The following is a 20,970-nucleotide window of genomic DNA, read 5'->3' on the forward strand; positions in this document are numbered from 1 at the left end:
GTGGCATCCACACCCGTATGTGTAAGGAGGCTGTGGCCCAGGGAAAGTGTGAGTGGAAGGCGAGGGAGACGGAAAGTGGAAGAAAAGCATTAAATGAGGAGGGAGGAAAGGAGCGATGTCCTTGGTGCTCTAACTACTCTTATCTTTCTCTGGAGATGGAGGATTCGATGTTCACTAGAGGCTGGCCCAGCAAACCTCCAGGCAGGAGAGAAAGCTAAGGGCTTTGTCTTCCTCTTTCCCTCTTCCCTCTCCCCTTCCCAGGAGAGGATTTGCCTAGAAGTGGGGAGGGGCAGCCCTAGGTCTCCCAAGGCCTGGCATGTGGGAATCACCTGCTGGGTCTCCCAGAAAGCCTAATGCCCATTCTCAGGCCGGGCCTGCCGGCCTTTAGGTGCTGTGCTGTCCTGAGGCCTTGGCCATGCCTGTGTGAGAGGAAAGCCACTGAAGCTCACCTGGAGGAAGAAGCATGCAGGGCACTGGCAGAGGAGGCATGGGCCCTGGGCTGTCCCCTGTGGACAGGCGCACGCTCCTGGTCTGCAGCTTTATCCTGGCAGCAGCTCTGGGCCAAATGAATTTCACAGGGTGAGTGGCTGCTCCCTAGTGGGAGGGAGGATGGCCAGGAGCTAGGGGACCAGGTGTCCCAGCGGGGAGGTGGCTGTCCTGCTGGGACCTGATCAAGGCGGAGGAAGGAGTCAGGATTTTAGTTCCCATCCTGAACCCACTTCCAACTCCGTAATCTCCCAATCTCATGCTCAAGGGCAGGACACGCAGCTGTATTATTGTCCCTCCCCAAATCCAGAGTTCTTAATCTGGGGTCTATGGGTAAGCTTTCAGGGCTCCAAGAATCCTCTGAAATCATATGTAAAATTTTTTGTGTATCTACTTTTTTTATGGGAGAAAGGTTTATAACTTTCCTTTGATTCTTAGAGAGGTTAGTAACCCCCGAAATACTATGCATCCCTACCATATGGATGTGGTATTGTCCTCCTTTGAATAGCAATAAGCACTAGTATAAATAATATATAGTATACTATACTATTTTAAATATATAAAATAATATAATATAATAAGCCATAGCAGCCCTGGTGGTCTAGTGGTTAAGATGTGGCACTCTCACTGCTGCGGCCTGGGTTCACGTTTGTTTCCTGGTCAGGAAACCACACTATCTGTCTGTTGGCTGTCATACTGTGGCGGCTGCATGTTGCTGTGATGTTGAAAGCTATGCCACTGGTATTTCAAACACCAGCGAGGTCATCCATGGTGGACAGGTTTCAGCGGAGCTTCCAGACTAAGACAGATTAGGAAGAAGGACCTGCCACCCACTTCCAAAAAAATTGGCCATGAAAACCCTATGAATTGCCTCCAAGCATCGTCTGATATAGCACTGGAAGATGAGAGGATGGCGCATAAAGCCTGGGCAGGGTTCCGCTCTGCTGTTCACAAGGTCGCTTAGGAGTCAGAATCAACCCCACAGCACTAACAACAATGACTAGTATCATACACCAGGGCCTCTATGGACATGATTTCTCAGTCTCCCAAAGATCCCGCAAGGTAACTACTCCATAGTAGAGAAGAGGAGACACAAGCTTAGAGACGGGGTTCATCATCCACGGTATCAGAGTCAGTCAGGGAGGGAGCCCAGGCATCAGACCCCAGAGGTCACACTGCAGGCTGCTCAGTTACACCACCTCCCACCCCCTTCAGTGGGACAAGAAGGGGTGGAACCTGGGGGACCCTATAAGGTAGGGTGAGGCTGATCTCTCCTATGTCCTTAGGCTCTTGGGCGAAGGCAAGGAGAGGGTACTAGGTTTGGACAGACCATGGCCTTGGGCCCTTGTATGAGAGCACTTGGGGCCACCGTTGGACCCTTGGCCCCCTGTCTCTATTCCTTTGTCCCCTTCATTCCTTTTGTTGCTCTGCCCTCCTCCACCCCACACATTCGTTTCCCATCTTTCTTCCCCTGTCTTGGCTGCGGGTTCATCAGTAGCACTGACAGGCTTTATTTAATCCCCTGGGTGGTCTGTCCTTGGGGCTGGAGAGACAGCTGGCCCCAGGCTGGAGGACTTGTGTGCTTCCCAGAGCTATAAGTCCTTCTACTCAGCAGTCCTCCAGCCTCCTGGTGACAAGGTGCCTCCCAGCCTTCCTGCCGGGTCCCCTCAGCCTGGTCTCTTCTGCCTCCTCCAAGCAGCACAGCCTTCCAGGAATCCCTCTCACTGCTCCCTCTCCCCATGTCTTTCTAGAGACCAGGTTCTTCGAGTCCTGGCTAAAAATGAGAAGCAGCTTTCACTTCTCAGGGATCTGGAGGCCCTGAAGCCCCAGAAGGTGAGGACTCCTCAGGGCTTGGGGACATGTACTCCCCTCCTTCACAGTGGCTTGCACTTTCGGCTCCCTGTCCTGCTCCCCAAACCCCAAACCTGCCCTCAAGATGTCTCTGCCAAAGATCACAACAGTGTGGAAAAATCAAATGTGGCTCCTCTTCTGGAAAGGTTGGGAACACTTGCCCAGAAGGTTGGGTGGCCCTTCTTGGCTTTCCCCTCTGTCCTGATGGGGTGCTACTGAGCAGACCCTCTCGGGGGGCCACTCTGAAAACAGCTGGAATGTCCTGAAGCCACATGGGAGGTACGTATGTCTCTGGCTGGGATGCCATGCAGCATGCAGACTGGACATGTCTGTTTCCCAATTGAAATGGCTTAGCTTGGCAAACTTGTGTTTTATTTGGGTTCGTCCCTGTGAGCCAGAGCATTTGTTTCCAAGAACATTTGTCCTCTGCAAGTATTCCACAATGGAAAACATTTTCTTCAACTATTATCATAGAAGGGTTTTGTTTGAGGGCTATTGAAACAACCAGATATTTCTGGAGGTGGCCCAAAGCCCTTGTTCCTATTTGTATGAGTGCCCCGATCAACCAGGACTCATAACACTGTACAATAATTCTCTCCATTTTACAAGTTGAAAAATAGAGTAGCATTCAGATGACATGGGGACCCAGATTAGGCCTTTCCTACTGTATCTCCCAGGTTTGGGGGCAGTGAAGTCTCTTCTGACCAGAGTTCTTCTGTGTATTAATGTCCCAGATGATGAGCCATTTGACTTTTAGAAACTGTTTCAGGCTCTTTGGATCCGGGCGAAGTTATATGTGTGAGTGGAGCTGGGAGATGAAGGTGCTTGAAATTAGAGACGAAAACTCAGTGCCTTGGCGATTGTGTTTGTCCTGGTCTTGCTGCTCGGCCTTAGGTTTTCATTATGGCACTGGGGCCCTTTTAACCATATAAGGGAAGATCATCTGGCTCGCCAGGGTGCCTACAAGATTGTGTGTAAGGACATGTGATAAATGTGCCATTTTTCTTTCCCTGTGAACAAGGTGGACTTCTGGCGTGGCCCTGCCAGGCCCAGCCTCCCTGTGGATGTGAGAGTTCCTTTCTCTGAACTGAAAGACGTCAAAGCTTATCTGGAGGCTCACGGCCTTGCTTACAGCATCATGATAAAGGACGTCCAGGTGAGGGCCCGCCCCAGCGCTGCAGCGCGGGGCTCATCTTCCACTGCCTTTCCGGTTTGGGCACAACATGAAGGAAAAAGATCCAGGGCTAAAATGGACGTCTTGTTTCTGGAGTTCTGTCTGCATTTTTGTGAACCAGCAGTGGAAGGAATGAAAGCTCATGCTTCTCAGAGAAAATTTAAATCTAAGACAGAGTTCATGGCGGGGAAGCACTCCTAGTGTGGTAACAGGGTCGCTTGTGGACGAGTCCTTTTACAGAGGGATCTGCAGCTCATAGCAAAGGAGGGGAGGGGGAGAAGGAAGACGGGAAGAAAGAGCTCAGGCCTTTTCTATGCACCATGGGGAGGCAACTCTGGATGGCTTCATTTGCTTTTCTGACTGCTCCCCCGGTGCCTGTGTGTCCCAGCCATCCAGGGAATTCTTTCACTCTAGAGAAGCGGGAGGAGGTGAGAGAAGCCGCGTGTGGGCCCTGCTGTTTCCCTCACTAGACACCTCTCCCAGGCAGGATTCTCCCAGAGGAACAGCTTTGGCTGTTCCTGGTAGGGGGAAGGAAGACTTGCTCCCAGGCACCCCAATCTCCTCTCCCCCACTTGTTGCTGCACCTTACAGTGTCTCTTCTGAACATCAAGAAATTCTATTTCAATTGTTCTATCTTCAAGGATATCCCAAGGAGCCTCCTTCCTAAAGCGAGTCTTTTGGGTACCACTCCTTGGTTAGGCCTCTGGCTGCACCCTCTGCAGACGCTGTTGTGTACCTGTAGAACGATATCCACAAAGATTCATTCCCAACCATGCTGTGCTGCAGCTAATCTCCTCTAAGCGCTTGAGTGTGGGAACACAGCCTCCCCGGAGCGCACACACTTGACACCGCATGCCAGGGGATAAAGGCATCAGGCAGCATTCCTTTCTCGCGCAAGCACAGGGCTGGGCCACTCAGGTCCATTCAAAGACCTTTATTCCTCATCAGGCACATCTGTTTCCTGCTCAACATGTAGGGATGGGCTATTTCTCTAATTAAGTCTCCCACAAACAAAAATGGGGAAACTCCCACAGACAAGAGAGGCTACTACATCCAAAGAAATAGAACTCACTTCTCATTTTTAGCCCATGCCTGCATTTTGAAGTTTGCATTTCCCTGCTTCTGCCCCACCCTGGAAACCACAGCATTTGGCAAACAGATATGACGAGGTCTCTAAAAATTATCTGTTGATTTCTGCATATCAAGAATGGCCCTAGAGGCACCCCTGAGCCTCCCCAACTGGATCCTCTGGAGTTGGTTGTCTGCGTTCTCCTTGGCCTGTCCTCTCCTGTCGTCCTCAGCTCTGCAATTGCTCTGGGAGTTTTTCACTCCCTCTCATTGTACTGGACTCGCAGCCCTAACCCAGCTAGGCAGGATTTTCACCAACAACGCACTCTGTCTGCAATGCATTAAGCTCTGATTTTCATACTTGAGATCACATTTTGGCGTCTAGGGTACTGGGAGAGGGTGGGGCTGCTGTGTTGAGTTGATTTGTGGTGAGGATGAGGGAAGGTGTCCAGGAGGAGGAAAGCTCAGAGGCGCTAACAGGAGGGGAAGGGCTTTGCACCACTCAGGTTGTTGGCCTCCAGTCTCATGTTTTAGTCATTGGCACGCAGACCTGATTTCTCCCTGTCTTCTGGTTCTTCTCAGCCTCAGGATTTGGCATAGTGTCTTCTGCATGGTGGGCCATCGACAACTGTCTGCTGAATGAGTTACTCTACTGGCAGGCTCAGGAAGAGCATGCCCAGAGAGAGACCTTACAAAATGTTGGTCTTTGTCTCCAGAGCCCCCTCCCCTGACCCCCTCAAGGTCCAGGATCATGCGCCTTATCCATCTTTATACCCCAGCACTTACTGTAGGATCTGCTGCTTAGTTGGGGCTTAATAAATGTTAGTTGAATTAATGGATGTGAGAAGGAAATGAAGGAGAGGGTGTGTTTGCTTGATAATACTAGGTTGCAAGTGAGTGTGAAAAACCTTGGTGCTCACTTTCCCTTTGGCCAGAGGCCCTGGAGAGTTTTGAGGAAGGGAAGTGCTCTGCCTCCTGCCTGCCCTGTGATCAGAGGGATGCTTGAGATGGAAGCGGTGGGTTCATTCATTCCACCCACGGATACAGAGATACCTACTGTGTGCTGGGTATTGGGCCAAAGGCTGGAAATACAAAGATAAGAAATGCAGCCCCTGTATCTAGGGGAGCTGAACTGGAGGGTCGTGGGGGTGGGGAGCGGAGGGGAGTAAATCGGTGATTACAATGGAGTGGATGAGTGCGCTGATGGAGTGGAGCAGGTTGCTATGGGAGCGAGTACAAGAGGCACTGCACGTCTGGGCTCTGAGAAGGCAGTAATTACGGTGGTGCGGTGTGGCTGAAGAGCCGGCGAGCTGGGGACAGGGGGAGGGGAGCCCCTACCCCGTTTTGCGACGAGGCTGAACCAGATCACAAAGGGCATCCTCCACGGGGTGAAGAGGTCGAGATTTTATCCCGAAAACTGTGGGGGAGCCATCGGAGGGCTCTGACATGATCAGATTTGCATTTAAGAAAAATCCCTCTGAGAGTGACAGTGTGGGGTTGGGGACAGGAGCAGGGAGAGACTGACAGGCAGGAGGGTGGTGAGGAAATTGCGGTGGGCCAGGCAAGAAATTATCTGATTCCGAGTGAGGTCTATTTGCATTTAATTTTTCCTCACCTCCTCGTTCTTTTCAGCCCTTTGGTTTTTGTGTTTTTTTCCCCGGGATGAGTCACCGTGGAAAGGCTTCACTTGAGCAATCAGCTCTGTGGATTTTAATGGCTTTTTTCTGATTACAAAATTAATAAATATTCATGTAGATAATTTGGAAAATAGGGGAAAGCGTGAAGGAGAAAACAAAAATCACCCATGCTCTGAGCATCTGGAGCAAAATACAATTTAGTGTAAATATTGCTTTACGAATTTTCCCCTTTCTCCTGGGTCATTCCCATTAGCATACAAATATAGAGTTATTTGTCTCATCTTCAAAAAATCCTTTTTTGACCCCCTCCCCCCACAGCTATCACCCCATTTCTCTGCTTCCCGGTAGAGCAAAACTCCTGGAAATATTGACTACACTTGCCGTCTCCTTCCCTCTCCTCCGGCAGACCATCCACCCCTCGCTTCACCAAAACTGCCCTTGTCAATGTCACACACATCTCCTAGGTCCACCTCAGAGGTCAACTCTGAGTGCTCATTGTTCTTTCATCCTTCAGCACACTGGTCACTTGCTTCTCATTGCAACACGTCTCTTTCTTTGGCTTCCCGGCCACTGCGCTCTCCTGGGTTATCTCATCTTACTGGCTGCTCCTTTGCATATTGTTTTGCTGTTTCCCAGCTCTGTCCTTGGATTTCTCCTCTGTCCCCTCATCCAGGATCATGGTGTTGAAGACCTTCAGCCTCCTGAATACTCCCATGTTTATAGCTCCAGCCAGACTCACATATCCAACCTGAACCCCTCTTTTCAGAGTTCAGGAGGAATCCAGATTTCCTGGTCATGCCTTGTAATAACTGTTCCATCACAGAGTCCTGGAGTCACCCCAAGGGTTGCTATTGTTGTCCTGTCATTGTCGTCATCATCATAGCTAGCATTTACTACATGCTAGGCGATGTTCTAAGCATTTTATATGTATTAACCCTTCTAATCCCCATGAGAACCCTGTAAAGTATGTGATCACATGACCTCCATTTTATGAAGGCACGGAGAAATTAGCAATTTAGTAAACCGAGGCACAGAGAAATTAGTAATTTGCCCAAGACAGTGACAGCGTCAGGATTGAATCTGAGACAGCCTGGCTACAGGCGCTGCACTCTTTGCTCTTGTGCCATCTGCCTCCTCAGCAGTGGCCATTGTTGTCTGTGTGGTGTTTTAACTTTGCCTTTTGGGCAGTGAAACCACGGTTTAGCCTTGACCCCTGAGGGGGTCCATTCTGATAACCCTAGATCCGTGGCCACCCCCCACGTAGGCATGGACTGTAGCTGCCACCAGCCAGGCAGCTGCTACTGCAAACGTTAGGCCTGGAAGAGAAGGCCAGGAACTTGTGAGGAGAGGTGACTGCTGCCGTCACAGAGCGGGGGTTAGAACCCATCTCCTGCTCCCCACCGCTGTCTCCAGGAGCTGCGTCCATTCTACGTCTGTGCTTGGAGTTCAGCTGCTGAGTGCGGTTCAGGTCTCCTCCCCTCCCCCATCCTGGAGATGCTGTTCTTTCCTTAATGTTCCCATCCTTCCTTACCCCTGTCATAAATTAATTCACACCAAGGTATTACTTTCCCTGACAGGTTATGGCTTCCAGGGAGGCAAATGGCTTACTTCTGAGTTTTTTTTTTCTCTGAGAAGCCTGACAGGGCTGTAATTAGGCATTCCTGAGCCTGTGGCAGGACTGCATTCTTAGTTTTCCCATCCCCTTCCTTCAGCCCTGTGAAGGGAGCAAACATCTGTGTATTTTTCAAGCCAGGGTAGATTAATGTTCCTGGAATTGGGACCCAGCTGCGAGGGCTGAGCATTCCCAATTTGTAAGCGGGTGTCATATCCATTCACAAGGCTGTGAGGGTGTTTGGACAGTTATTTGCAGTTTGGTGTCGACTTCCCATTCGCCTCCAAGCTGTGTGTGGAACAAAGGACAGCCTCATGGGAGCTGTCTTCCTGTGGGTGTCCCTGGGCTGTGTGGGAAGAGTGAGGTCTCTGGTCCTTTCTGCCCAGTTTCTCCTCCCTGTCCTCCACTTTCACCCGCCGCCTCAGGCCCTTCACCAGCCCCTAGGAAATTAGATATATGTCCTCTGTAACTTCATTCCAGTGGGACCAGAGCGGGGACCAGACCGGCCCTGACTCTGGGTGCACTGGCTGGCCGCCTCTCTCCCCTGCAGCTGCTCACCACAGCTGGTAGTGCCCGGCCTACAGTGATGGGCACACATGGGTCGTGGCGGCTGCTGAGATTTCCGTCGATTTCCTGGGAAGAAGACATTCCTTTTGTTAGGGCTTCCCGGAGTGGTGGTGATGTCGGTGAGGATCCCGGCTCCTCCAGCCATCTCTAACCTAACTAGCAATCCCAGCTTTGCCCGAGTGGGAACGTCCCCAGCCCAGCCAGTTCAGCTACAAAACGTTGCAATGACAATTGCCTAGCATGTAGTCGGTGCTCAAAAAGAAAATAAAATGAGCCCCAAACATCGATTTCCAGTCCCATTTTAAAATCTGTGAACTGGAGGTTTGTGAGCAAGCTGACTGGGGCAGCAGGGTGAGTGAGTCACTGGGCAATGGCTTAGTCCCAAGCAGGGGACTCTCTTCCAGCCCTGGGACTGAAGACTCCATGGCTGCTGCTTCATTTTAAGCCGTTAGGGCTTTCTGTTTTTGCGTTAGTATTATTCATTCATTTAGAAGATCCTACTTACTGAAGTAGTATAAGCACATTGCCAAAATGTAAAAATAGAGAAAAGAAAAAAAATGCTTAAAATCATAATCCTTCTATCCTAACAGGCATTGTTAGCATTTTAGTATATATATTTTTTGGCATTTTAGTGTCTGGCTTTCCTATGCTTGGGGTACTAGCTTTTCCCTTGTTTTAAAACACTTTTTAATTGCAAGAATAGTACGATGGACTTTTCACCTGTTGTTAACATTTTTTACATTTGCTTTCTCTCTCTCTCTATGTATACGCACATGCGTGTCTGTATCTATATACACATATATAGATATGTATATCTATATGTGTGTGCGTGCTTGTTATTACTGTTAGCCTTTAGTTTTGATAGCTAGCTAGCCTTAAGGAACCCAAGGCTAGGAACTAGGATAGCTGGGTTCTTATCTCACTTCTGGCCCTTATTAGCTTTGCTGTTAAGTGCCTCACCTCTGCAATTTGCTTTAGCTCTAAAATGTGAATAGTTGATTCCTGCCTTGTTATCTGGTCATCTGACAAGATCAACTGAGATGATGAGGATAAAGATGCCCGTAAACTCAAAGACTTACTTGTGGCCCAGAGCTTCAAACCAGGGGTGACTTTGGGTTGAGGTCCTCTGCTTTCCCAGCACCCTTTGTGGCTGAGGGGCCCAGGAACTTCCCATACTGGACAGTCAGCACTGAGTCCTGGAGTGCCTTGGCCCCTGGGTGGCAATGTAAGGGTATGAACTTGGGGTGAAAGGCACCTGCCCACCTCACTGAGTCCCATGCTGGGAAAAATGTCCCAGGATGATCAACCCAACCCAGGCAATATACTGCCCTCTCTCTGGTCAGTGGGAAGTACCATGTGAAGATTGAGTGCCAACTCCGAGTTGATACCCCAGGTCATTGCTTTTGGATCACCTATTCCTGTGTTTAAGAGGCAGTTAACATGGTAAGTGAAAGACTGTTGGAACATTAATAATAATGATTTGGATTGGCTTTGTTCACACCTGGCTTTCTGAATGCCTTGGACACCAATTGTCTAGGCTACTTCCTGGGAGTAGAGTTGATGTTGGGGTTCAGGGGAGCCCTCTGCTCCCACAGGGAGTCACTGCACATAGTTCAGCTTGGGCCTTGACTCAACAGAGTGTTCATAGAGGGCAAAAGCAATGTCGGCAGTAGACCATGAGCATCTTTTCCAAAATACTTTCATATCCATTATTACATTTCTTCCTGTGAGATGGGCAAGGCAGGTATTGCTGTCCCAATTTTCAAGCTGAGGGAATTAAGGTCAAGGTTCCACAGCCAGTTAGTGGCAGTGGGAGACTTGGAATGCAGCTCTCTAGACTCCTTGCCTGTGCTCATTTGAGAAGTGGTGGCATGAATGACAGCTTACCAAGCGAAAGAATCACCCAGCAACCCAGCATCTCCTCGTGTTGTACAGCTCACACTCATTTTGGCTCATTCTCATGTGTGGATGCTGTCTGTGTGCACAGCCAGCTGAGGCAGAGCTCAGAAGAGGCATGGTCGGCCCAGCCCTCTTCTTCCCTTCCAATATGTGCTTCTGTCTTCTAGGTGCTGCTGGATGAGGAGAGAGAAGCCATGGCGAAATCCCGCCGGCTGGAGCGCAGCACCAGTAGCTTCAGTTACTCCTCTTACCACACCCTGGAGGAGGTAGGTCTGCCCAGTTAAGCTCCAGGCTCTGTTGTCCCTTTGGGCCCTCAGGATCTCCAGACTCAGGCAGAGACTAGTGAAGGACTTTGGGGTCTACGGGGCTGTGAACTGAGACTTGGGGGGTACAGAGCAGACACTGGGCGAAGGTCTGTTGGTAGACAGCTTCAAAGAGATCCAGAAGCCAGGATTCAGAAAGAGGGGACTGTGGTGCAATAGTACAGCCTATGACAGGTAGTGCACCAGAGTAATGGGTCTGCTAGGCACAACACTATGGCGGGGACCTGTCATGGGCCAGAACAGAGCAGGTAGAGGCACCTTCATATCCAACACTCTGGCTAGGGATCCAGGGGTCTTGACCTCTCCTGGTGTTAAGTGGCCCCAGATGTAGGTACTAGAGTGTAGAAGGGGCAGGGAGCCAGGCACATTGGAGAGCCATTTTGTAGAATAAAAGAGTTGCCTTCACTTGGAGAAAATTCCTGATCACAGTTATAGCAGCTAGGGCAGGTGTGACTGATTGTGACCTGTCTGTAAATGAGACTATATAAGGAGAGCATAGGGGTGCCCAGTCCAGAAAGAAACTGAAGGCACAGGTCCCATTTCCACATAAAGGATGTGACATTATTGATATTGTCCACTCTATTATTATCGTCATCACTCTTGCCATTTCACAAGACCTATAATAGAAAATTCGTTTTATTTCATATATTTGTTAATTCAATTATGTGTATTGAAAGAATAAGAGAATGAATTAATAAAGTCCTTCAGTATTTATTGATGTCAGAGATAAATAACCCTCCCTTCCAGGAGCTTAGAGTCTAAAAGGGGTGAGAAGACCAAAACAACACTGTGAGGTCTATGAGATCTGTCAAATGGATTGAATGGGCCAAGAGAATGGAGGCAAGAGAGAAAATTTCCAACCAGAGAGAGCCTTGCAGACCGACCCTGGGGACTGAGTAGGCTCAGCACATGCTGTTCTTCCAGGCTAAGGTTTAGCTCTGCACGGTGGTGAGAAGCCTGGGAATCTGGGCTGACCACAGCTCGTTGCCTTAGGTCTGCAGGGCATCTTTGATTTTTGCAGTTCTTGATTTGGGTTCTTTTAGATCCTCAAGGGAGGTGGGGAAGCGTTAAGGAGGGTGGGATGAGGGAAGGAGAACATTCAGAGAGGTCCTGGGGTTCACCCCCTCCCTACTTGACTGCCTGTCTGATAAACTTCATTCCTTTCAGATATATAGCTGGATTGACAACTTTGTAACTGAGCATTCAGATATTGTCTCAAAAATTCAGATTGGCCACAGCTTTGAAAATCGGTCCATTCTTGTCCTGAAGGTAAAAGCTCAGTAGTGTTGACCACTAGACTCTACAGTGAGAGCCTCTGGCATGAGATTGAGCCTCTGGCATGAGATTGAGCCTATGTGGGGTCGTGGCTGGGTAGGAGTTTTGGGGAAAGAGAAGATTGTATGCCCCTGTCCTGAGGTGACCCACAAGTTGTGGGATTGTGGTGTTCAGGGACCCACCCTTGTAAGTATGGCCAGGTGACAGTGTGGTGACCTGGCACGTCCTGGGTCAGAGAGTAGGTGGGAGGGTTGCTAAGGAAATGGAACTGCAGAGTGGCAGTCATCACTCTAGACTTGGGGTGTGAGTGTGGGTGAGTCAGTATTCTTCCTGTTACCTCAGTTGCTTCATCTGTTAAGCGGAAAGAGAGGGACATAGAGGCCTCATTTGCAAATGACTTAGGTCATCTGGCTCAGGCAGCCACAGGTGGGCCTGAGACCGTGTGGAGACCTCCCAGCCCTTCACATGGGCCACTGGAAACAGAGTTGGAGCAAACTTGGCAGCTGCAGTGCCCTTGGTCATGAAGGAGGCAGGATAGCTGAGAGTGTGGGGCCCACGGAAAACAATTCTTAGTGTGGCCTACAGGGTACTCAGGAGCATGGACCACAGGGCGTTTGACATCCAGCTCTCAGGGAAGACAGGCACTGCTGCTCTCAACAATGCCCTGGGGACTCTGCTGAAGGGCCCAGTGGTCTCATCTAACTTGAGACTTGACTTCTCCTGTCCCTGCTTCAGTTTCCTCCAGGTGCTGTCTGTGTTCTCTCTTTATATACATAAGACCTTGCTACTCAAAGTGTGGTCCTTGCATCAGCAGCAGCAGCAGACCCCGGAGCTTGTTAGAAATGCCGAACTGCAGACCCCTCCCAAGACCTACGAATCAGAATCTGCATTTTAGTAAGGTCCTCAGGGGATTCAGGTGCCCTTTAAAGTTTGAGAAGCGCTAGTCTAAGATACTTTCAAGACCTTGGAAATTCTGTGTTTCTGGCTGGATCACTTTGCTCTCGAAGAGCATCACTGTGCCCCCGCATCCATTCACTTCATGGGCTCATGCACAGGTCCCTGCACACCCCCTCTCGAGGGCACATAGGGTCACCCCAGGCAGCGAAGATACATCCGGGGTCTCCTCCCAGGCAGCTCAGGGACAGCCTTGTAGCTGTCTCGGTTCAAACTTCTTTTTGGATCCCTGTTCTTTTTCCCAGTTCAGCACTGGAGGTTCTCAGCGACGGGCCGTCTGGATCGACACTGGAATTCACTCCCGGGAGTGGATCACCCATGCCACTGGCATCTGGACTGCCAAGAAGGTCAGCATGGACGATGGGGGCTGGTGCAGGGGGTGGGAGCTGCTCCACTACTTAAGGGCACCTCCAGTTGAAAAATTATACTTGGTTTGTTTAAACTCAGGGTACTCTCTACCCTCCTGCCCTTTGGAACAGCTGCCATGTGCTCTGGCCTTTTGCAGCACAGAACCCACATCTATCCTCTGCCTTCTAGTTGTTTAAAATCCAGGTCTTTGCTTCTGCACAAAGGATGTACCTGACGGCCTGATGCCACCCCTGCCTGCAGCCAATGGCCATGCAAATATCCTGCTCCACCTTGAAGGAGAGCCCAGCAGGGTCTCCCCTCCCTCACCCTGTATCTACTCTGCCTTTTCTTGCAGATTGTCAGTGAATATGGCAAAGACCGCATCCTGACGAACATACTGAACGCCATGGACATCTTCATGGAGATCGTCACCAACCCTGATGGGTTTGCTTTTACCCACAGCATGGTGAGGACATCTGGGAGGGAGGGGTTGGGGGCCAAGGGTCAGCTCTGGGGGTTTGGAGGAAAGGTCACTGCTGCTTTGGGCTGAGGTTCCCTGGGGGCCAGCCCCTCAGGGGCCCCCTGCAGAGAGTCTCACTGAGGCAGGTGGGCTGCTCAGGTATGCAGCTGTGGCTCTTGCCCTCCAACCTCCCTCCTGCTGCCCAAGGAAAGCCACTATTGGCAGCCTATACTCAGGCCTCCCTCCACACTCTGGCTTTAACCACCAAGTGTGTGATCCGCAGCATTGGCCCAGCCCCATGCTGGCCCCATCCTGCCCTAGAGATTCTTTCCCTTTGTCCCTCCCTGTCCCACCAGACCCCCCTTCCTAGGCCAGGATGTCAGTGGCTCCCAACTCTGGGAATGGACCCAGTGAATGAGGTCACCTGACCTGGGCTTTCTCAGAACCGCTTGTGGCGGAAGAACAAGTCCACCAGACCTGGAATCTTTTGCATTGGTGTGGATCTTAACAGGAACTGGAAGTCAGGCTTTGGAGGTATGGCAATCTACTGGACCTGGGGGCAGGGCTGGAGGAGGATGTGTTGGTCCTTGGCACATTCTCCCACACAGATTATGTTGACTCATAACTTGGGAGGCAACGTATTAGCTAATGCAAGTGAGTCATGGCCAGGGACAGGCAAGCATGTGCCTAAGATTGGCTGTGGGATATCGGGAGAGCTTGTACATGTGTGTTACATGTGTACATATGCTTAGCCTTCATGGGAAACAGCTCCTTGAGTGGAGATGAACTGCAAGGATCAAATCTTCAATATGGTGGAGAAAGGCCTAAGGTAGCTGGTTGCTCAAAACTCGGAGTTTATGGTGCCCCCAAAATGTCCCTAGCCCTTCTTTGAAGGGAGCATGCCACAAGAAAATGCCTCTGAGCTCCTTCCCTGAGAGCTGTGACCTGAAATTTGCCCTCTGAGGAGGCCAGAATGGTAGTTGACATATAGAATAAGCCGCTTCCCTATCGTCAACACTGACTTGAGCCTGGTTTTTATTTTTGACCCAAGTACTTTGGGCTGATGGGCTGGTGCGTGTCTGCAGGGCTGTCTGATTCCAGGGAGGGGTGGGTAGCTTCCTCTTGAGTTCCTTGATGTTCTTCCCTGGTTATCTCCCTTACCATGCCAGGGGCACAGGGACTAGATGGGGAAACTGAGATCTCCAGGAAGCTCAGAGATGAGCACGTGGACCCTGGAAATGCAGCAATTTGGTGGGTGGGGCATTGGGTCCAGCCAGGACAGTCTCCAGTACTGAGGGTTGCATGCACACAGCCCTCAGCCCCCAGATGTGGCATCCGCACTATACTGGGGGATTGGGGTTTGGCTCCACAGGAGACAGTGCCATTGCTTTTGAAAAGCAGATCCATAGACAGGTGGCCGCACCAACGAGATAGAACATTCTAGATCTGGTTGCCTATCGCTTTGAAAATCTGGCTTCTTTGAGTCTGTTCTCATTGAAATAATGACAGCTCCGAAGCATCTGGAGCGAGGCCCCCAGTCCACTACGTGAGGGTTGCCTGAGGGTCTGGGCTGTGTGTAACCCCGAGTGTTAAGGGAACACGACCCAGTAAAATTAGGTGATTCCACCTCCAAGTGACCAGACCCCTGCCCCAGGGCATCCACGTGGGCCCCTCAGAACCGGTTGAAGTGAGTGCCCATGGACCCCAAGATGGAAAGGCTAGTAGAAAGACAAATTACCTCTTAAAGAAAATAACTTTTGTGGGTTTCATTGCAGGGAAAAAAGATCAGTATATACACAATGGAAAAAAAAAAAAGAAGCCCAGAGGGGACAAAAAAACTCCCATAATCCCACTACCCAAAGATTACTGCTTTTAATAATTTACCATGTCCTTCTAGAGATTTCCTCTTGCTACAAATTACATTTTTAGAGAAGGAAAAATAAATAGCTAATGAATCCATTAGCAGGTACTTGTGAAATAGGCAGGCTCAGAGGACTCTGTGAACGTCAGAGAGAAGCAGGCAGCTAATTCCCATTTGGTCAGGGCGAGATTAGTTTATTCTGCTTAGCTCAAACCAGAACTAATGGCCTGAAGTGTTTCTCCATATTTGGGCAAAGCCACCTGGTCGTTGGCAGGGGAACAGCTTTCCATGCGTGGGCTGCAAACGCAGACAAAGCTTTCAGCCTCCTCGCTCTGCTCATCTGTTGCTATTTGTCATTCATCAAGTGTAGCAGGTGCAGAAGCTCCCGGCAGACACAACAAACAGGGCCACCATTAGCTGGGCTGACTCCAGCCTGTGGGACTGCTCCTCACCCCCTTGCTCCCTGCAAGCACATCCCCTTCTAACCAGGGTCCTCACCCCAGGCAAGGCCCCACAGACCAGGAGGGGATGTGCTCCCTGCTCCCCAGTGCATTGCCTCTGGGCCTTCCTGTGGCCAGAAATAGCATGAGTCTGGGCTGGTGACTCAGGCAGGAAGAGTTTGTTTATGGTTTTATTATTGCCTTAATTTAATTGCTGCATAATGAGTAATCTGTCGACCATCCCTCCCACCTGTACCACCTTCACCTGCACTCTTGGGGAGGACCGGTTTGCTGCAGTCCTAGAGCAGCATCTGAACTGGTTCACAGGCCAGGCCCCCCAGCTCTCCAGCCAGCCAGCTGCCCTGGGGGTCAAGAGGGATGCTCTGGCATCCTCAGGAGGCTTCAGAAGTTGGACTGATCCCTGGCCTCTGAATTGGGCTTGTGCACAGTCATTTCAGGGAGGAGGAGCGAGAGGAGGAACTGGGAAGGTTCTTTCCAAATATGTCCCTAACCCACAAATCTTGACCAGCCCAGCCCAGCCCAGCCCAGCCCAGCCCTCCATGACCTGGCCCTTGGGGAGGGGAGGAAAACAGAATAGGGGAAGAGGAAGAAAAGAGATAGGGAGCAAAGAATCTAGGAGGAGATGGCAACAAATTAAATTTGTGGAAAAAAATGGAAGCACTGACCCTCTTTGTCCTCTCCCCCAGTTTTGGTCCCCAAGAAGAATTTTCGAAGACCTCTTTGCATCTGTGGTTCCCAGACCAGCCCCAGGCAACTATGGGGATCTGTTCTCTCTTTTCCTTGTTGCTCCTGGGGCCATGGCTATGACAAAACTTGAGCAGATGCTAAGTCTGAGCACTCAACTGACAGTGAACCCAAGCCTTCCGCATGGCCATGGAGGGTCTGCAGAGAAGGGTCAGCTCAAAGGGGTCGCTGCTCATAGGGAAGGCTGGGTTGGGGCAGAGACCTAGTTTCCTGTGGAGACAATGCTCAGACAGGCTTGGCTTTCCAATGGAACCACAGTCAGGACTTAACCAACGGAAAAGGCAAGGGAGCTCCCCACAGGGCTACAGAGTTGCTGAGTCATGGTGTGGCTACACTCTTGTGATGTGTTAGACTAGGGTATGCAGCAGTACCCCTCCAAATTGCAGTGGCTTAACACAATAAAAGTTTATTTTTTGTGCACATCAAGTCCAATGTGGGTCAACTCTCCTTGACAGCTCTCTTCCAATAGTAACAGAAGGATCCAGGATACTTCCTCCATCTAGAGTCTTTTACTTCCAACCATGTGAGCAGAAGAGAGTGTGAAGTCATGCTTGCTCTAAATAGCCTTGGACTAGAAGGGACACATCATTTCTGCTCACATTCTCATTGGTCAGAAGTAGTCACACGGCCTTAAACTGCACAGGAGGGTGGGAAATGTAGGGGAATACGTGGATATTTTGAAAGCATGAAGTGTCTTTCCTAAAACTGGAAATTCTAACCCTTTGGGGGGTTTTATTTTACCTCCAGGAAATGGTTCTAACAACAACCCCTGCTCAGAGACTTATCATGGGCCCTCCCCTCAGTCAGAGTCAGAAGTGGCTGCCATTGTGGACTTCATCACAGCGCATGGGAACATCAAGGCTCTGATCTCCATCCACAGCTACTCTCAGATGCTCATGTACCCTTACGGCCGCTCACTGGAGCCTGTTTCAAACCAGAAGGAGTTGGTGAGATTGGCAGCTCAGGGTTTGGGGGAGGCATCCAGCAGACTCCCACAGGGTTCAGACCCTCACTTTGAAAACAAGGATCTGGACCAATAGACCCCACAGTAGGGAGGAGTGGGGAGCTTGTTCTCACGTGTGATCAAGTTCAAAGCTGGAGGTGTTGTGCTCCCGTGTCATGAGAGCCATCTACATGTTCAACTCCTAGCACTCCTAAGTCCCTGCTTCTCAGCAGTTGGTAAGGGAGCGGGGTGTGGGGAAGCCCAGCCTCTTACCCTCTGGATGTAATCTTGCAGTACAATCTTGCCAAGGACGCAGTGCAGGCCCTGTATGGGGTCCACGGGATCGAGTACATCTATGGCAGCATCAGCACCACCCTCTGTGAGTGAGCCTTCCCCTGGCCACTGCTTCAGGCACTGCATCCAGCAGGTGCCGGCTCTTTGCTGACTGGCAGGCCTGGTTGGCTACAGGGCAGTACCATAGATCTAGCTGGGCTGGGCCAGAGCTGACTCCCACAACTGGATAGAGGAGTGGACGGTGGAACCCAGAAGCAGGCAGCTGTATCTTTGCAACAGTAATTAATGTACAGCTCCCAATGCCTGGCTTACTGCTAAGTACTTTGAGGGGAAAGATCCTCCTTCTGGTGGCCTCAAGGAGCTTTCCTTTTGCTGGGCAGAGCATGGGTTGAGTGGGCAGGCTGTGGTTCAGAGTGAGGCCTGGGCTAGGAAGCTTGGTGTGGTCTGGGGTGGGTGGGCGTTTGGCCCCCAGGGCTCACTTTCCACTCAGGATGCCTCTGTACCTTGTGGCCACACCCTGTTCTTCCTTTCGGGGGCATTTCTTTGCCCTGTTGTTTCCAGATGTGGCCAGCGGGATCACCGTGGACTGGGCCTACGACAGCGGCATCAAGTACTCCTTCAGCTTTGAGCTCCGGGACACGGGGCGCTATGGCTTCCTGCTGCCGGCCTCCCAGATCGTCCCCACGGCCCAGGAGACATGGATGGCGATTCGGACCATCATGGAGCACACCCAGAATCACCCCTACTAGCAACATTACCGAGGGCAGAGCAGGAGGGTTCGTCCTCCTCCCCAAGGCCCAAGGCCCGGCGCCCCTCCTGAAACCCAAGTTATGAATTCCCCTCCATGCCCCTCCAACCCTGACCCCTTAGGAAATAAAAACAAGTTTGAACAGGCTTGGCAGCCTCTGGTGCTGGCTGCCACCCCTTTGCACTCAGCATTAAGGAGGGGGCAGGGGCAGCTTGAAATGCCTCTTAGCTCCCAGGTTTTCAGGAGGATGAGGGACTAGCAGGCCTTGTCTTTTCTCTTCTTGTGGGTTCTCATGGCCTAGAACAGATAACTCACCCTCTGGGAGCTACTAATATACACATTGTCCCCACAGTTTTTACTTTTTATTCTGTGAGGAAGACTAGCCCTGAGCTAACATCTGTTGGCAATCCTCCTGTTTTTGCTGAGGAAGATTGGCCCTGAGCCACATCCGTGCCCATCTTCCTCTACTTTATGTGTGGGATGCCTGCCATAGCATGGCTTGATAAGCAGTGCATAGGTCCACACCCAGGATCCAAACCTGCAAACCCCAGGCCGCTGATGTAGAGCACGCAAACTTCACACCACACCACGGGGCCGGCCCCCACAGTTTTTTTACATTTTTAGATGACACTGGAGGGGACACTCTTTGATCTAAAGGAGTGGGTCTCCAGTGGTGGCATTTCTGGCACCTTGAGGGAGAGATAGGTGTGGACAGGCAGCCTCCTCCTCTTCCTGCTTCATTTCCCTTGCTGGGTAGAGAGCAGGGGCACATTTCAGAGGCCCCCACTCAGAAGATCCACTCACCCCGTCAATGAATGAACGAGTCACTGGTTTGTGACCTGTTCCTCCTGGGCGTCCTCACAGGCTCTGCTGATCCTGGGAGCACAGAGTCTCAGCCTGTCAGAGCCAGCATGCAAAGCACCACGCACCCAGGAAGAAGTCTCTTCCTCCTCACCATAGTCATGGTTGTCATGCATTGAGCGGTGACTCCAGGCCAGGCCATGTACCTAGTAAGCATTTTATCTAAGGGAGAGAAAGGGGCACTGTTTTGAGATGCTAATGAGCATCCTTTGAGATGCTAATGAGATCCTTCCCCCATCCTCAGCCTTCCTTGTGCCTTTTGCCTTCCCCCACCACTGGGGAGCAGAGATAGTGGGTCTATTTGCCCTGCCCACAGGGGAAGGCAGGTATCCCTAAGAAGCAAGAGATAACTGGAAAGCTGAATGGGTTTGTGTAAGTTTGAGGCAGAAGCAAGACTTTCATTTGCAAAGGCCAGACTTTTGTTGTTGGTGTTGTTGCAAAAGAAAAGGATTGTGGGTACCCGTGAGTTGGCTCCTGCAGGACACAGAGCATAGGGTTTTACTACAAATCACAGACAGGGAAGAAAGTAGGGTAAAGTAAAAACAAGCCCCCCTTTACACACAACTGTAAAAGGAGACAGAGGTTGGACCAGTGAGTGGAAGGAGGGGATCAGCGGTGATGGAAACCCCAGGTAAGGCCCATGTCCAACATGGCGCCTGAGCAGCAGATTAACAATGGCTGAGCGAGGGGTCTGGACGGGTGATTAGAGGCAGCCATATGGTTGGGTACACCTCAGTGGTACAGCTATTGAGAGCTCTGAGCAAAGAAATGAGAAGGTTTGTGGCTGAGGGGGCCTGGGGTAGAGGCAAGGAGGCCGAGCCTAGGGGCCAAGCAACCAGCGACCATGGTGGCACAGTGGGCATTCACTGGGAACACCTGTGCCCAGGACCAGCTGTGCTATGGGAAGGCCTGAGGAAGTCAGGGTAATGAACCCCTGAAGAACCCTAAGGGGAAGAGCCAGTGACGGAGGAGGAGAAAATCCCTATTCAGGCTGCAGTTTCCCTAAAGAGATTGAGTTTTTTTAAGCTGGAAGTGGTCTGAGTGATCTAGAATTTCCAAGCCAAAGTTTTCTGCTATTAGTGGAAATACGAGGTCATGGGCTAAGTTAATATAAGCTATAGATAAATAAAGCAAGTTATACCTTTGCACACTGGAGCCTGTGATTATAACTTTTATGCTCTCTGCACAAATATTTTTATTTCATCCTCATGGGGAAGATGTTACTGGTATTAGTAAGCTCATTTTTCAGATAAGGAAAGCATGATTTTGAGCGGTTTTAAAGGGCATGCAAGACCACATGGATGGAAAGTTGTTGAGAGAGACTTGAGCTTGGGTTTGTCTAACTCCAAAACCTGTGTTACCATTTGTCCAAGTAAGGCCTGTGGCCACGCCAGCAGCAGAATC

General features: G+C 50.7%; 1 protein-coding gene across 2 annotated transcripts; it reads left to right on the plus strand.

Annotated features, from left to right (window-relative positions):
- Nucleotides 1-463: 463 nt before the first annotated feature.
- Nucleotides 464-18,845, plus strand: CPA5 (carboxypeptidase A5). Of its 2 annotated transcripts, XM_058529961.1 has the most exons (11): nt 464-579; nt 2,238-2,319; nt 3,359-3,493; nt 10,462-10,560; nt 11,785-11,886; nt 13,092-13,193; nt 13,550-13,660; nt 14,098-14,188; nt 17,468-17,667; nt 17,958-18,042; nt 18,519-18,777. In XM_058529961.1, exons 1-11 carry the CDS (start codon nt 464-466, stop codon nt 18,704-18,706), a joined length of 1,311 nt encoding a protein of 436 aa, XP_058385944.1. In that variant the 3' UTR covers nt 18,707-18,777. The 2 variants fall into 2 exon arrangements, with proteins under 2 accessions (XP_058385944.1, XP_058385952.1); XM_058529969.1 differs by lacking the exon at nt 17,958-18,042 and having other exon boundaries at nt 18,519-18,845.
- The last annotated feature ends 2,125 nt before the right edge of the window (nt 18,846-20,970 follow it).

The sequence above is a fragment of the Diceros bicornis genome, chromosome 3 (assembly GCF_020826845.1).
Source record: "Diceros bicornis minor isolate mBicDic1 chromosome 3, mDicBic1.mat.cur, whole genome shotgun sequence".
Taxonomy (NCBI): Eukaryota; Metazoa; Chordata; class Mammalia; order Perissodactyla; family Rhinocerotidae; genus Diceros; species Diceros bicornis.

Coding starts and splice junctions, on each gene's coding strand:
- CPA5 (XM_058529969.1), top strand. CDS start 464: ATGCAGGGCACTGGCAGAGGAGGCATGGGCCCTGGGCTGTCCCCTGTG. Junction 10,561..11,784: donor CTTACCACACCCTGGAGGAG/GTAGGTCTGCCC, acceptor CATTCCTTTCAG/ATATATAGCTGGATTGACAA. Junction 13,194..13,549: donor GCATCTGGACTGCCAAGAAG/GTCAGCATGGAC, acceptor CTTTTCTTGCAG/ATTGTCAGTGAATATGGCAA.